This window comes from Necator americanus, chromosome X (genome assembly GCF_031761385.1).
Source record: "Necator americanus strain Aroian chromosome X, whole genome shotgun sequence".
NCBI classification, from domain to species: Eukaryota; Metazoa; Nematoda; class Chromadorea; order Rhabditida; family Ancylostomatidae; genus Necator; species Necator americanus.
In genome coordinates this window covers 32,598,960-32,613,756 of record NC_087376.1, presented here as the reverse complement: position 1 = coordinate 32,613,756, position 14,797 = coordinate 32,598,960, and the positions used below count along the sequence as shown (strand labels likewise).

Here is a 14,797-nt window from a genome sequence, read left to right as displayed (position 1 = left end):
TGTACTTCTCTACACTGGAATATGCTCTATTCCCTAGTCTTTCTCCGCCAAAGCATCGCTTGCAAATGTGCATCCGAGTCCTTACGAGGCAAAAAGGATTGACAAAAGACGGATGAGTCTGCATAACCAATAAAAATGTACAAGTTAGAAAAGATCGGGAAAAAGAGACCCACTTTACTTCCTCATTTTCATAACTTTTAAGAAAATTTCCTCTTTCACTTATCTGCACGCGACTAAATGACTGAAATTTACTCCCCTATGAATAACGAGTCAGACTCTCCAAGAGGGATGGAATTACGTAGTTTCGAACTTTCAGAGAGTCATTTTATTTTGTATCAAAGTCTCGTTTTGCGAAGATTAAGGAAGGGGAACTACTACATCCGAAATACAATGATTTCCACCGTGATGTGCCGAAAAACCTAACCAGAATTAGAAATAGTGGATTAATGTAACAGAAATAGACCACATTTCGAACAGCAATAAAGTGAAATGGAATTAAGCATCTGTTTTGTCGAAAGTTCGGATAAATCCAGAACTTTGAGGATGTACAGCATTTTTCAGTCTGCTTCCATAGATATATAATTGTCTCTTATGAACAACCATAGTTGAATTTAATGTCTTTCAGAAACCTATGAGAATCGTAGAAATATTCTGCCCCCAGGGATTCTGCGATGAGGATTTTCTCCCTGTACAGAAAGTTCTTTACAGCGTGTTTTCATCCAGACATCGATCGCCGTTAACAGTTAATACTGTAATCCAAACTTCTCATGCAAGACGAACAAAATGTCCACAGCCCAACTTTATTTGTTCTTTCGGCAGAGAATACAATGGAGTGTGATACGTTCTTTTCGCTCAGCTCATACAAAATAATACATAGGCTCGTACCTAGAACTCTACTATATGAAATAAGATAAATTCAGTATTCTACCTTTCTTCACCCTCTACGTGTACTAAAAAAAAACATCTAGAAAATACATGTTTTCTTAACGTTACTATAGGTTCCGTGTTTCTCGAATCTTCACAGGAAAACAATTTTCCTCTATCACAGAATTGCTACACATTTTGAACAAACCCTCTATAAATAAGAACGTCTATTGTCTGGTATCTACATAAATAACTGCCAAACTACAAATGTTGTGCAGATTTGATATGTGCTTCTCGGGATAAATATTTAGAACGTTTAGGAAATAAAGTAAGTGGGATTTGTTTGTTTGTTTTTTGGCTTCTCATTTAAACGGAGAACACATCAATCACTGGTTTCATGCCACTAGAACGTCCCACATTCGTCGACTGGGCGGATTTCATCTCATAGTCAGCACGACGGACAGACACTGGCACCAATCTGAATGACTCCTCCGCATCAGCGTTACCCTGAAAATGTTAGGAAATTATCTGCACCTTCTGAATCCAATAAACGCACCCAGTACGGCGTCAACAATGCTACTGCGTTTTTTTTTCACTCACTGAAGATATAGTGGAGTCAAAACGACATGAAGCACGGTGCAATTCCGTAAGCGGTAGCGCTCGAAGCGGTACGGTGGAGCGCAGCCGTAAGGATCGAGTGGAGACCCCTGCTACGACCGTTCATTGCTGCAGTTCGCGATGGTTCCACCTCGATTCCAATCGTTATCTCCACCGCGCCGTTTCGAACGCAACCGCACCGTGCTTCATGTTGTTTTGACCCCACCATAGCGCTTCCTAGGATCCACTAAGTAGAAGGACTTCGTAGCCACAAGGGTTACTGGTGTGATAAAAATTCTCTTCTATGACTAGCGCGGTAACACTGTTGTGGACCGAAAGCATTTCAAACGGACAACCACCAAAACAGTAGGTGAGAAGATAGTGGTATTTCCATGGTATGAAGTTCCAGTTCGATCTTTGGGACCACTCATTTAATATATAGTGGTACTAAAAAACCAAAGAGGATAACATGTGCTAGTCCTGAGGCTTAGCTGTGAACGAGTAGTCAATATTACGTGGATAAGAAAGAAGTTCTGAATAAAAGCAATGACTGTGAGCATTCAGCCATTTAACGAATCAATAGGGAAAGCTGTAGATTCTCCAGATCCAGAATCTGTTCGGTAGCTTTTGTTTTGCTTCAAGAGCTTCCAATACATAAAGCTTTGGCTGCCCGCAGAGTTCAGAGTGGTGCGGGTGCGCGGTTTGGCGGTCTTGGTGGTTATTGACTATTCACAACAGTGCGCTTAATAACCACCAAAACTGCAGAGCCGCCAAAGCGAGGTCCCGCGCGGCTCTGAACTCCGCCGGCAGCCTTAGAGGTGATGAATGTGTGACACGTGCAAAAAGTGTATGTGACATGTACATAATTCCTGAACTCAGAGAATCGCCAAGTAAATTTTAGTAGGGGTGGAGGGCACGCAACACAGCTCTAATCGATATTTACCTTGGCAAGCAAAAAAGAAACATTACTGGAGCGCTAAGACCGTCTTTAATTGCCAAATGCGGATTGGTGAGAAGCCATATCTCAAGCCATTCTCGTTCCTGTGGAAATTGCTACATGATATGACTTATAGTTGGGTCCAATCGAAAGGAAACACGGACAGTTGCGTAAGCGGCTGCGCTCGAAGTGGCGCGGTAGGTCGTAGCGGTTCGGGTCGTGTAAGGACCCTCGCTACCGGCGCACATCTCGGTGGCGTTGGTCTATGTGGATAGTTTAGGAATGTTAAAGCATTAATAATTCTAGTTCTATCTTCATTTTTTCCTCTTGGCAGCTTTAGCCCATATTTTACAGATCCTTGAAGATGCTAATGCTAATACCTAGGTTTTAGGGATTAACTCAGCTATTCACTTTCAGTGATGACTTATTGATTGATGATCTAATCGCCTTCTCAAGTGCTTCTCAAACGAATGAATAGGAAAGAAGCAAAACATTTGACTGCTAAGGTTGATCTTAGCGCTTTAATAACGTTTTTTGCGCGCCACAGTACAAGTCGATTAGAGCAGAGTTGAGTGCCCCCGTCAACTACACTTTACCCGGGTTCATCTACACCAAGTGGAAAATCTCGGCGACATTGATTCGTTCATGCCAACAGCGTTTTTTTTACAACATGCCTATTTCGGAATGTACACGTTTTGTTTTGGAATCAAGTATCACTACTGAAGGAGAAGGCTCTCTATGAATACCTAGTGTAATGTTAGAAGAAATCAAAGGTGTGCAGATCAACGGGAGCAGCTCACTTTATGTTGCTCATCCTGAAGATCCAGTGTTCCCGATTGAGTGGTGTAGCTTTCATATTTCAGCATCGGCTGACTCTGTTCACTCTTATAAGTTAACGTCTGTACTGCCGGAATTTTAGTGGATTGTTGTAGGTAAAGTTCTTGTTGCTGCTGCTGCTGTTGACAGAATTGGCATTGATGTTCATGATAACAGTGATGAGGGCAGCAGCAGCAATGATAATCGTGATGGTGATGTGCAGGCTCCAACAGTACGGGTACGGTACGTGCAGGTGCAATTACGACCGATTCACGTTTGGCAGGCTTAAAAATGTCACAAATGTAAGCAAATCCAGGTTCATGTGAAAAAAGAGAGGAAGAGTAACCCAAAACAGTACACGGAATCCGAACTTACAACTGGAGCATGAAGTGCAGTGGTGGAGACAATTTGCTGATGGGATGTGGTACCACCCTGGAAATGTAAAAATACCATAAAACGATGAATACACTTTCAACTTTACGATCAACACATAGACCGATTTTCGACCTACTCTCGTGCACGTTGCGGTTATTGATTAGCACTTACATCACTTGAATTAGAGTTTGTGCAGCAAAATGAGATTCATTCGAGCAAGGAAATGGAGCAGGATATGCAAGCAGAGGCACATTTATGTTTAAAAGGAGGAAGAAATTAAAATAAAGACAAGAAATGAGGAGAATATCTGTGCGAGACCACTGCTACATCCAGTAATTGATGAATATTGAGGATATGAATCGAGAAATTGCTTAATCGAACGGAAACACTGCTGAAATCGAAGAGAAACTCTTTTAACTCACCTTCCCGACCAGATGAGACTCAGTCTTGACAATAGTCTGCCTAAGAAAACGAGGAATTACTTCATGAACATTCTTTGAAAAATAAATGTTTCCTCGTTTTTATTTAGACCAATACTTACTCTTTAGTCACATTCGTACGAGTCTGAGCGCTCTCATTACCAGAGGTAACCGAACCAGATGAGGTGACCTTTGGTGCTGACGCGGTGACGCTTCTAACAGTCGTAGATACCTTGTTTTCCGGGAACGTCGGAGTGACTGGACTTCTCGGTAAGGAGGTCTGAGTAACAGCTCCAGGTGGATAAGGAGGTTGGAAGTCCTAGAATTCTTAAATGTACTTCAGAAAAACATCCATGTAAAGAATCCACACACCTTCTGTCCCCATTCGTTCACAAAAGCACGCACATTTCTTACAACTCTCATCGAATTGTACTTCTCGTCATGTTGTGCACGTGATGTACGTGCTACAGCTGCTGGTGCTACCAGTGTAGGAGCTGGTGCTACCGGTGGTGTAGGAGCAGATACAGCTGCTCAAATAGAAATATCCACATCATAAGAGGAACTTCAATAGATATTCACAGTAAAACTCACGTGAAGTCACTTGACGCTGTTGAGCATGAGGAGCATAAGCGGAAGTTCGTGTTGTATAAATTTCTCCTTGAGCTGTTCTTGTATCGACAACGTTCCCTACAACACCACCGCCAACCTGGACACCTCCAGTCGAATGCACGACGTCCTCAATGCGATGGATCGATGAGGTTCGCTTATGAGTTTTGCTATCATCATGTAGATCAGATTTTTGTTGTAACACCGTTCCACTTCCCGTATGGGATACGTTCGAAACGGATTTCTGATAGCCACCATGCTGTTGAGCACGGTTTCCTACGTCGTAAGAAAGTTCCTTAATTTCGTCCTTGTGCTTGGTGACTGCTGCGGTTTGATGTGCTGCGTTGCGACCGTGGATAGCGCAACTGTTACAAGTGCAATGTAGTTGTTCGGATGGACGATAGGTTTCGTTATGGGAATACGTCTGCTTCGAGGTGTCACGATGTTGAAGTTGATGAGTTGTGTCGTTTCGTTCCTGATTGTAGGAACTCTGGAACGTTTGCCGTCCAGATGTTTGATTGAAGTTACGAGTGTCGGTTGTGATCTGCTGATCGTATTGTTTTTGTTGATTCTGCACCTCTGCATAACGTTGAATGTGTCCTTGTTGGGTTGACTGTCCTCCGTAAGTGTGTGTAACATTACGGAGATTTACTTGCTGGTCGTTCGATTGGTGGATATTCTGTTTTCCAGAAGTTAAGCTAACACGACGTAGATCTTGTTTTTGTTGATACTGCGGCTCTACATGTGGTTGCACGTATCTTTGCTGCCTTCCCTGTTCCTCATATATCCTTCCAACACTACGGAGATTCACTTGTTGATCGTATTGTTGTTGTTGTTGTTGATACTGTGGCTCCACATGATGTTGAACGTATCTTTGCTGGCTTGCCTGTTCTTCGTATGTCTTCCCAACGTTACGAAGATTCACTTGGTGCTCGTTCGATTCGTAGATATTCTGTTTTCCAGAGGTTTGACTAACACGACGAAGATCTTGCTGATATTTTTGCTGTTCTGATTCGACATGTTGTTGAATGTCGCTATCGTTGAAAGAGCTAACTCCACTAGAACTATGATACTGATGATGTTCCACATGAGCATTTGGTACTCCGAAAGGTTGACGATAGTATAGCTCATGGAATGTGTGACGATTCTCCTCCTTGATTTGCGAACGAGGGATGTCCTCACCTTTGTAGTTTCTCTGAAAGAGTGAGGACATCTCCTTATTAAAGAAAATCAAATAAATATCCCAGTGTTCTGATGTCTTTCCTTCCTCAATGTAACTGAAATCCTTACGTTTTCGTTCCTTAATACGTTCCTTCATAGAGCCTAACTTCTTTAAAAGAGGCTTAGGATTCCTTTTGCCTTTTGTTGAGGTTGTTTGGTCCTTCATCTTGGAGTTCCTGCTCACCATGTGGGTATATGCGTTCTCTACTAAGCTTCCAGTACATTTACGAGTCCTACTAATCACCTCAGTCTACCGGACATGTATTACTTTCACCTTTTGATTTTTTCCAGATTTCATCATCCACTGATGAGAATTTTGAAGCTGGTGATTGTGACATTCTTGTTATCTTTTCACATATTACTTCGGTGTATGCACGTAATGATAAATAAACATTCGATTATAAAAACAAAGAAATAAATGAAAGAGGATGTATGAACCCACGTTGTCATCCAAGCTCTCGAAGATATCAATTTCTTTAACTTCCTTTCGCTCTGTCTGATTTTCACCGAGTTCGATTCTTTCTCGGAGTAATTTTACAGCTGAAAAATCGAATTTTGAGATTTTTACCTTGAATCAAGAAGCCTCGTGTTTATCTACCATACGACGTTCAAAAAATTGCTGGAATAACGTTCTCTCAGAGCTCCCACTCTTATGACCTACTAACAGGCATGAACCGTGATCAAGAAGACAAAGATCAAAGAGGTGGGAGTAGGTCAAGGTTCCATTTCATTAACAAAATAATGGGAAGCATATTATGTTCTAATTTCTTTTTTTTTTGCATGCTTCAGCTCAAACGAAAGGAAAACTGGCACGTTCCGAATAATTCAAAAAAAAATCTCCCAATACGTAGCTAATCTAATCAGCGGCTCTAAGACCGTATGCGAGCCATGACCGGGCTTTTACAACCATTATCGTAACTGATACACACGCATACATGTCTAACCTCCTGTATTTGGCGGAAGATCCAGATTAGGACGGACAGCCTGACGGACCAGAGTAGATGCGGGCGAGAAGTGCATTTCAGTACGAATTTCAATATCATCCTGACTGTCACTACGGAGCGAGTCCACATCAATTTGTTTGGGACGATGATGACGATGTTCCTTATGAGAATGGCGAGACTGTGAATGTCTTCTCTGAGATTCTGATTCGGAAGATTTTTGACCTCCATCTTTATGCTGAAAGAGAGTTTCTCAAAACAATGTAATTCTATCTTTCATCCATCCAGAGCTGAACTTTGCAAGAAAAAAAGCTCACGTGATCGCTGGCTGACACAAATTTGTACTCGGTGACCTTGTATGTACTGGAATTCAGCGACACTGGGCGGAGATTGTCACGAACTTTGGGTCCAGCTACACGCGGTACAAGCTCCTTCTCTTCAACGTCCTCATGCTTGTGGAGTGAAGTATCCGACTTTGTAGTCACCGCATAAGGATCATACATTTTCGTATTGCTCGATAAGGATTGTTGAGAACGTCGCTCAACATTTTCTTGTGAAGAATGGAAGTTTTGAGTGACCTCATGCGATGAGGAATGATGCGAAGATGAGACTTGCATCTCTTGAGAGTAGAAATTTTTTTGTTCACCAGCCGAATGAGTTCTGCTGTGCGGCTGAGATGTCTGAAAATAAGGGTTTTAGTAAAGCATAGCAAAGAAAATCCCCTAGGTATTACCGTCTGCTCGTGGATAACTTCAGTCACAATCGGCTCGCTAGAGATGTGTTCGAGATGAGGCTCATGTTCAACGTTTTCCGTCACATACTCAACCCTATCGAATGTGAACGGTTCGTCATCGCTCTGCAAAATAAAAGAGAAGCATCCAGGGGGGAAAAAAAACTGCAGCCAGGAAGAGGCAAGGAAGGTAATAAAGCTAAAATATGTCGAGGTTTTCTTTTGAAAGATTGCACAAAACAGCTGCAGTTTCTTTTCACTCCACTACTAAAAATTTCTCCGACTTTGAAAACGAAATTGGCGCCCACAGACTATAAGCATTTGTCTAAATTCGAAAAAATCTAGGAAATCTTTGTGTCCAAGCGAGAAAAAGCTAATCTATTTTCTAGAATTAGTATTTACTTTAAGGTTTTCCAGCTTCAATTTCATTTGGTGAAGATACAAATTAATTCCTCTTTCATACTCACTTTTTTTTTGCAAAATAATAAAAAGCTGGAATGTATTGATGTAATAGACCAAGTAAACAACACCATCCAGAACATGTTCACAGAAGGCAATAAAAAATAAGCATGGATGATCAAAATGATAAAACATTTGGTAACAACTACCTCGTGGATCCGAGTTTCGTGCGAAACAACGTGTTCTTCAGTTGTATGTTGTTCTTCATGTTGATGATGTTCGACGACTTGAACTGAACTCATATTGACGGTCTTCTCTATAGGTTCGTAGACAATTTCCTGGTACTTTAGAAGGTGAACGTTCTCGGGTACCTCCTGTTTCGAGTGACTCTGAATGAAATTCGATAAGACATCATTCGGCGACATTTTTCAGTATGGGGGTGGAACTCTAACTTCATTCATTTTTTTTTTCGCGCAATGCCATGTCTCCGTAATCCTAGTTAAAACTGTTCCTACCTTCTGAATTTCGTTCGAATCGAATCCGTATCGAATGACTTCCTCCGATTTCACTTCGCCTTCTGATGGCTCCTTTTCGTAATATTTTCGGTGGCTGTCCTCCTGATCTGTTATGGAAGATGCGACTGACTGCAAAATATTTCGAAAAATTATATCATCGTAGATAGACTCATTCGTAGAAATTTATTAGCGCTATAAATTCCCGTTCAGAAGAGTGCATCGCTTCTCGTTGACTTTCACTTTTAAAAAAATTGTGTGCAAACACGTCCTGCAAAATAACGACGAATGATAAGGACCGCTAAGATGGGTATTAGCAAGAAAGAGTTCTCCGGCGCCACTTTCAGTGTCTAGGGAACAGGATGCTGGTGAGTGCAGCAGAAGAAAAATTTGTCACGGGGTAATCACTAACAGACGTTTGCTACTTTTTTTTCTACAGCCACCAGCGTCGCTTTTATGAGCGTCAGATAAGGATGGCATCGCCTGCAACTAATTGTTGCCATCGCATTTTTTAGAGATAGAACTGGTCGTGGCTGCACTTCCATTTCTTCTTGTCGAAAGCTTTAGTGTTTCAAAAATTCTCTGTACCATCTTACCTCGCGTTTGTGCAGGCTCTTGAATTGCTGGATGACAGCGTCGTGAATTGGCGTGCGAACAGGTGCGATAGTTGTGGACGCCTCACTTTTTACCTGTCAGTGTCAGTTGAAATATCAGTTGGAATGTCAATGAACATTGAAATAAAAACGGATGCATTCGAAATATTATCGCAAATTATCAAAACATATGACATTTCGCAGGTGTTCTCGGCAGTGGGAATGTCGCCATAAGCAGCAAAGAAATTTGCTGATATCAAATGAGAAGGACGTGCCACTGCTTAGCGCCGCTTCCATTGTCTTTACCAAAAAGTAGAAGACTAATCCTGATAAGAATATTGCACATTTTTGGCTTGACCTGACTGTCCTAACCCTTCTGAAAAATGAATAGGGAGCGAAGAATTAGAAATTTTGTCTGCAGAAAAGAAAGTCCATAATTCATCTAAGCAAAAAATTATTCAGTGTTAAGTGTGTGGTAGAAAAACCTAAAGTAATCTTCTCCACTTAAATTGAGATGTACAATATTTGAAGAACACAACTGTGGGATAATTAAGGTAGCGTAAATAGCGGAGAGTTCTGAAAGTGCAACATTTGAGGTAAGCGATGAGTCCGCGTAGCGAACGAACTACAGCGCTAAGTGCACACTAAAAACAGTGCATAGATGCTGGTCGAAATATCGCTACACGACGAGCCTCGTTATCAGTTTTAGCGTGTTATACCAAGAGATTGTGAAGAACAGTCAATATATTCGACGCGTGGAAGAATAAAAAAACTGCCGACATAAGATGACGAAACAGAGAAGAGTATCATAGCCGGGATTTATCGAACTTACGGTCGGAGTTTCTTCCCGTTCTGTATGTCTATGGCTTGACACGACAGTCACCGATGATCCGTCGCCATCGCTGTAATGAGATTTTTTAAATCAATTTAAGGTGGACAGCAGTGCAGATTGCAACCAGTGAAATATTAAAAATTATTTTCATGGTCCTCATTATTCTGATAAAATAAACAGCCTCCGAAAATGGAAATCTTCTGCTAAATTTTCAACTTCCCCTAGAATCGTATCCTAATACGCATGTGATATGTGATACAGATATGACCCAGCATTTCATTTTTTACTATTTAGTCGTATTTTTCACATATTTTCCCCTTGTTCTCCCCAACATTTCCAGAGGATATAAAGACAAAATACATTGAAGGAAAAGGAGGAGAAAAGGTAGAGATTAACCAAACGGAAGAACTCTACGAGATTCGGAAAAGTCACCTCCAAACCTTCAAATTCTCTTCTAAGTTTCTTTTCATTGTTGATAACCACAAAATTGCTATTACATTTACGATAATTTTCTTTTAGAGTTGAAGTATAACATACAATTTATTTCCCTTCTGACCTTTTCCTAACCACGTTCTTCCCCTCATTACATTGAAGCTCTAACTGTATTTTGGATTGCAACTGACTTATACATATCCTAGTTTCCTCAGGACCATTGAACTACTAAGTAGTATGGGAAAATCAAGCCCTTTTTGTCTGTGTAACTAGTCAACGAGCCACATAGATTAGATAAATAGGGTCTTTACAGTGAAATTTCTCATCCAGCTAACCTTTCCATCACTGAAATCCTATTATTGAATCAAAAAATTATTTTTAGGATTATTAATGATTTCTTTTCCATCTAATGTTTATCTTATCCGCCATCGTGAGATATTAGCTGCAAAACTTTCTCTGGTCAATTCATTTTGCTAAGATATTCATGGTTGTAAGTTATCTTCCACAACACTAAAATTCCTTGTGAAAAAAATAATTTTTCTGCGAAATTAAGAAAACGTAAGGAAACGTAGCTACAGGGAGAGTTTCGATCCGTGCACTACGGTAGTTACCGTGTTATCGTTCACTACTGTAATGTAAAATCACCACTGTGGTTGCTCTTACTCATCCTACCAACTCGAATTTTTCTGTAATTCATCCCTTTTTAGGACTGCTGACGGAAATCTCGATTCATGCTGACTTTTTGTGTGTTTTCGCTAGTTTTTACAGTGACAGCGTAAAGGAAATTTTAGAAAACAAAAATTTTTATAGTATCCTGGCCTCTTTTCCTACGGTAGGAGCAGCCCAAACGAATGATTCGAATCAATTCCAGGCTCTATGTTCTTTTTGTCAAGAATGCTGCTTTTTTTTCGATGTTAACGATATTTCTCAATAAAAAGCCACGTAGGTAAATGTATCACTTCGCTACGTTCGTTAACCATATGTGGGTAGGTTTCGGATAATAACACTAATTGAAAAAATGGTGATATAATTAACTTATGATGTCTATTCAAAACAATAATATTGGTGTAACTTACTTTGGCTTGGTACGAAATTCTACATAAAAAAGTGTTGGTGTCATGTAATGCGAACAGGACGATAGGAAAAAGAAAGTGTGAGTCATGTGGTTATCATTCTGATGTTTTGAAATAATATGAAATATACGAGTTTCGTTAAAGACAAAACAGTCGCATTCCTTTGTAGAACGCTTCAATGTTTTCCTTCGACATGTTCTTGATACCATATTATGCGTCCATAAAGTTTGATTCGAAAAACGGTTTGTTTTCAGGAACTATCCATTTCTTTACATGTTATAAACACTATTAAAAGGTGTAGAACCGTTTAAGGTAGGTGCAGTGTTAATCCTATCCTGATACGACTTCCTAACGTATATAAAACAAAACTCGAGAACAAGGCGGACCACCGACTAGTTTCCTTATTCTTTCTTCATTGAGAACATTCACTTTTCAGAATAATTTCCACAGGTTTGTTCCTCTAATTCATCACATTTTATAACCTTAACATATTCCTCGAACGGGTTGATTATCGTCAATAATTTTTTTTACGAAGAGGTTAGTGAAAGGCGCGGATTTTTTTTCCGTGTACATATACAGTTCGAAAAAAGTTGTTTTTTTTTTCAAAATCTTGCAGCTACTTTGGTACAGTTCACAACAATCATCAATAACGACGGCATTGAGAAGATGTGATTGGTAAATAGTGGCAGGTAATCAAAATTAACCATAAAGTTTGTCTGCCTTGTGATTTTCAGCAAAAAGGAATTTTAAACGTTCTTTAATGTTTAATGGACTTATCTTTCTAAGGATTTATCAATTCTTCTCTGAGAAATACTCCAAAAAATGTTGATAAAACTCGCTATGGAATAGGAAGCGAATCAAAATCAGGTGATTAGAAAACTAGCAATGTGCGATTTCACTTTTTGTATAGGCTTTAATGTTTCAGGAAATAACTACTCTAGAAACTCTGCCTTAGCTTTTCCACAGTGTTTGGAGATAACCGAATCCAATTAACGTGCAAACAAATGGAGATTTGTTGAATGTTTCTGTTACTTTGCGAAATCACGGCAATGATGGAATCGTACTTAATTAAATCCTGAATTTTTAAGAGAAACAGTGAAGGAGTGAAACTAGTGATGAAAAAGAAACAGGTTTGATTACTCTTAACTTGTGAACCCTCAGACAGAATTTTAGCCAGTTTTAGAAGACGGTTATATCAAATTCTTGTTCAATACTCCCGTTTCTTCTAGAATTAATTGCTAATTTCCAAAAGTGGTCCTTCCTTTTTTGACTTGTTTGGAATTTTCACATTTTAAGATCGCATACGTATTTTGTCTCTAGTAGCAGAAGACAGCAGATAACGGATAGATGTTTCTTCAAAAAAGTCTTCTAGCTTCTGCCTAGCTGCTGTCCAGCGGTAATAGAGAACCCAAAAAGATTGATCAACTTATTTCAGGCTCCAAAACCATCAATTTCCTCATTCACCTTGTGAATCCACTTTTATTCATTGCGTACGACTGCATTATCGCTCTGTGCGCTTCGTGTTTTCCTCCCGATTCATGGTGCTGAAAATAAGAAGGTTTTACATCGGATACGATGAACTCGATTAGTATCAGCGAACTTGAGACTGTTGTTGGGAAACACTAGATCGAACGGACACAGAAGTCGCAGACGACATGGCAGACGAAGCCTGAATTCAGTTTTTCTGTACGAGTTCCACCGTACTTTTACATACTTTCAACATTTGACTTGCCGCGCGATTCCGTTCACTTTCATTGTCGTAATCGAAATGCCCCTGCAAGAAAATTTCATTCTCTCAAACTGGCTTTACAGTATGTTTTCGTGGGAAATATAAGAACATCCCGGAAGAGCGAAAGAAGTTTTTAAAAAATGATCCTTACACTCTCCACAGCATCTGATGACCCTATGTGTCCTTCAGAATGGACTTGATGACTTTCCGAGTGAGAATGGTGACTTTCTTGGACGGAAGTCGAAGTATGTACTTCTTCGTGGTGGGTAACGGTGTGATGAGTTTCAACGTGCCTACTCTCAGAAGTTGTCACGACGACATTGCCACCATCAGATTTCACTTGTGTTGGCGGCAGATGAATAGGAGCCGAGAACACCATAGCGAGAAGATCTTCAAAGAGAATACTAGTTATCTAAGACTTCATTTATGTAAAATTATTGCAGTAACTCATATAAATCACATCTTAATTAAGACTTTGACAGAAAAAAAGAAAAAAAGGACAAATGATATCCTGATGTTAGGTGCTAAAGCTTCGTCCTAAAACATAATAAACAATTGTTCCTCACAAAAATGACACTAGTACCAGAACAAACTAGGGATGATTTAAGAATTTTCTGAAAGTGTACAAGAAACTAGTGTACAAGAAACGTAGAGATCGCCTAGTTTCTGGAGTTTGACCATTGGAACTCAGTACATACCACTCAAAACTCAACAGTAACACCAAAATATTAATGAATTCGGTCATTACTGGGGTAATTTCCTCCTGAAAAAATTTCCTAAATTTCACTACCAAAATAAGATTTCGCATGAGCAAATTTTCTATCTTAGTCATTGTTTTCATGTACTTTGCCTCATGATTTTCCCTCCTTAGCAATAAGCGACCTTTAGGAAAACGATTCCAGAACAAACAACTAAAATTGCTTGAATGTTATCGACCCTTTCAACTCACCGTCGCTGTCCTGAGTCATTTTACCCGTTCAATGTAATCTGATCACTGAAAAAGTACAATTTTATAGAATCGAGACATGTGTTATAAAAAAATGAGGATGTGTCAGAATACAGAAAGAAATCTGCTATCGAATATAGCTGAAAAAGTGAAGAAAACTCAGTGAGTGAGTAATCTATTTACTGACAATAACGTTCACTAATCTACAATGGAACGATCAGCAGAAAGGTTTGATGCATACAAAAAAAAATAGCTAACATTGGCCTGAGACTATGTGGACAGTAATTTCTGCTCGAAAAGGTGTGAGAAAAACTGGATTAGAGTATTATCACTTTTCGCTATGGTTCAAAGTAATCAGAAGTTAGATGTAGCTGTGTGACTGTGATGAGAAGTGAATTGTCTCTTATTCTCGGTCCTATGCAGATAAGAAGACTGCACTGCTTCTAACGTTGCGATAAACATTTCCATCTGGTCAACAAAGCAATTACACATTAAAGAACTTGCGTAACTGCTATTGGTGATTATTCAATAGGTTCGTATTCGCGAGCACGTAATGGACGAGAAATTTCATATGATTCACGTACACCGTCAACTAATTTCTTTTTTTCTGAACGTGAACTGTACGAAATGTATAGAATGAGAAGAAGCAGTATGCAAACATTTTAGGAACGTTTACAATTGTTATTCATAGTGACAAAATACGTCTATAAAGTTGAGGATACTATCCTGAGCGTGCAACGTTAGGGCCCCAATTCTTATCAGGAGCTGGTGTGAC

The 14,797-nt window shown here is 39.7% G+C and overlaps 1 protein-coding gene across 2 annotated transcripts; it reads right to left on the bottom strand.

The window, feature by feature from the left end:
* Positions 1 to 1,230: 1,230 nt before the first annotated feature.
* RB195_026143 (uncharacterized protein) lies at positions 1,231 to 14,044 on the bottom strand (the record flags this gene model as incomplete). 2 transcript variants are annotated; one of them, XM_064214569.1, is made up of 20 exons in its annotated part: positions 1,231 to 1,371; positions 3,199 to 3,498; positions 3,590 to 3,646; positions 4,012 to 4,051; positions 4,131 to 4,327; positions 4,381 to 4,538; positions 4,600 to 5,809; positions 6,278 to 6,375; positions 6,780 to 7,014; positions 7,094 to 7,456; positions 7,510 to 7,632; positions 8,115 to 8,294; positions 8,421 to 8,549; positions 9,014 to 9,106; positions 9,843 to 9,912; positions 12,812 to 12,891; positions 12,948 to 13,016; positions 13,062 to 13,121; positions 13,228 to 13,466; positions 14,026 to 14,044. In XM_064214569.1, 20 exons carry the CDS (start codon positions 14,042 to 14,044, stop codon positions 1,231 to 1,233), a joined length of 3,861 nt encoding a protein of 1,286 aa, XP_064070450.1. The 2 variants fall into 2 exon arrangements, with proteins under 2 accessions (XP_064070450.1, XP_064070451.1); XM_064214570.1 differs by having other exon boundaries at positions 13,080 to 13,121.
* Between the last annotated feature and the right edge of the window lie 753 nt (positions 14,045 to 14,797).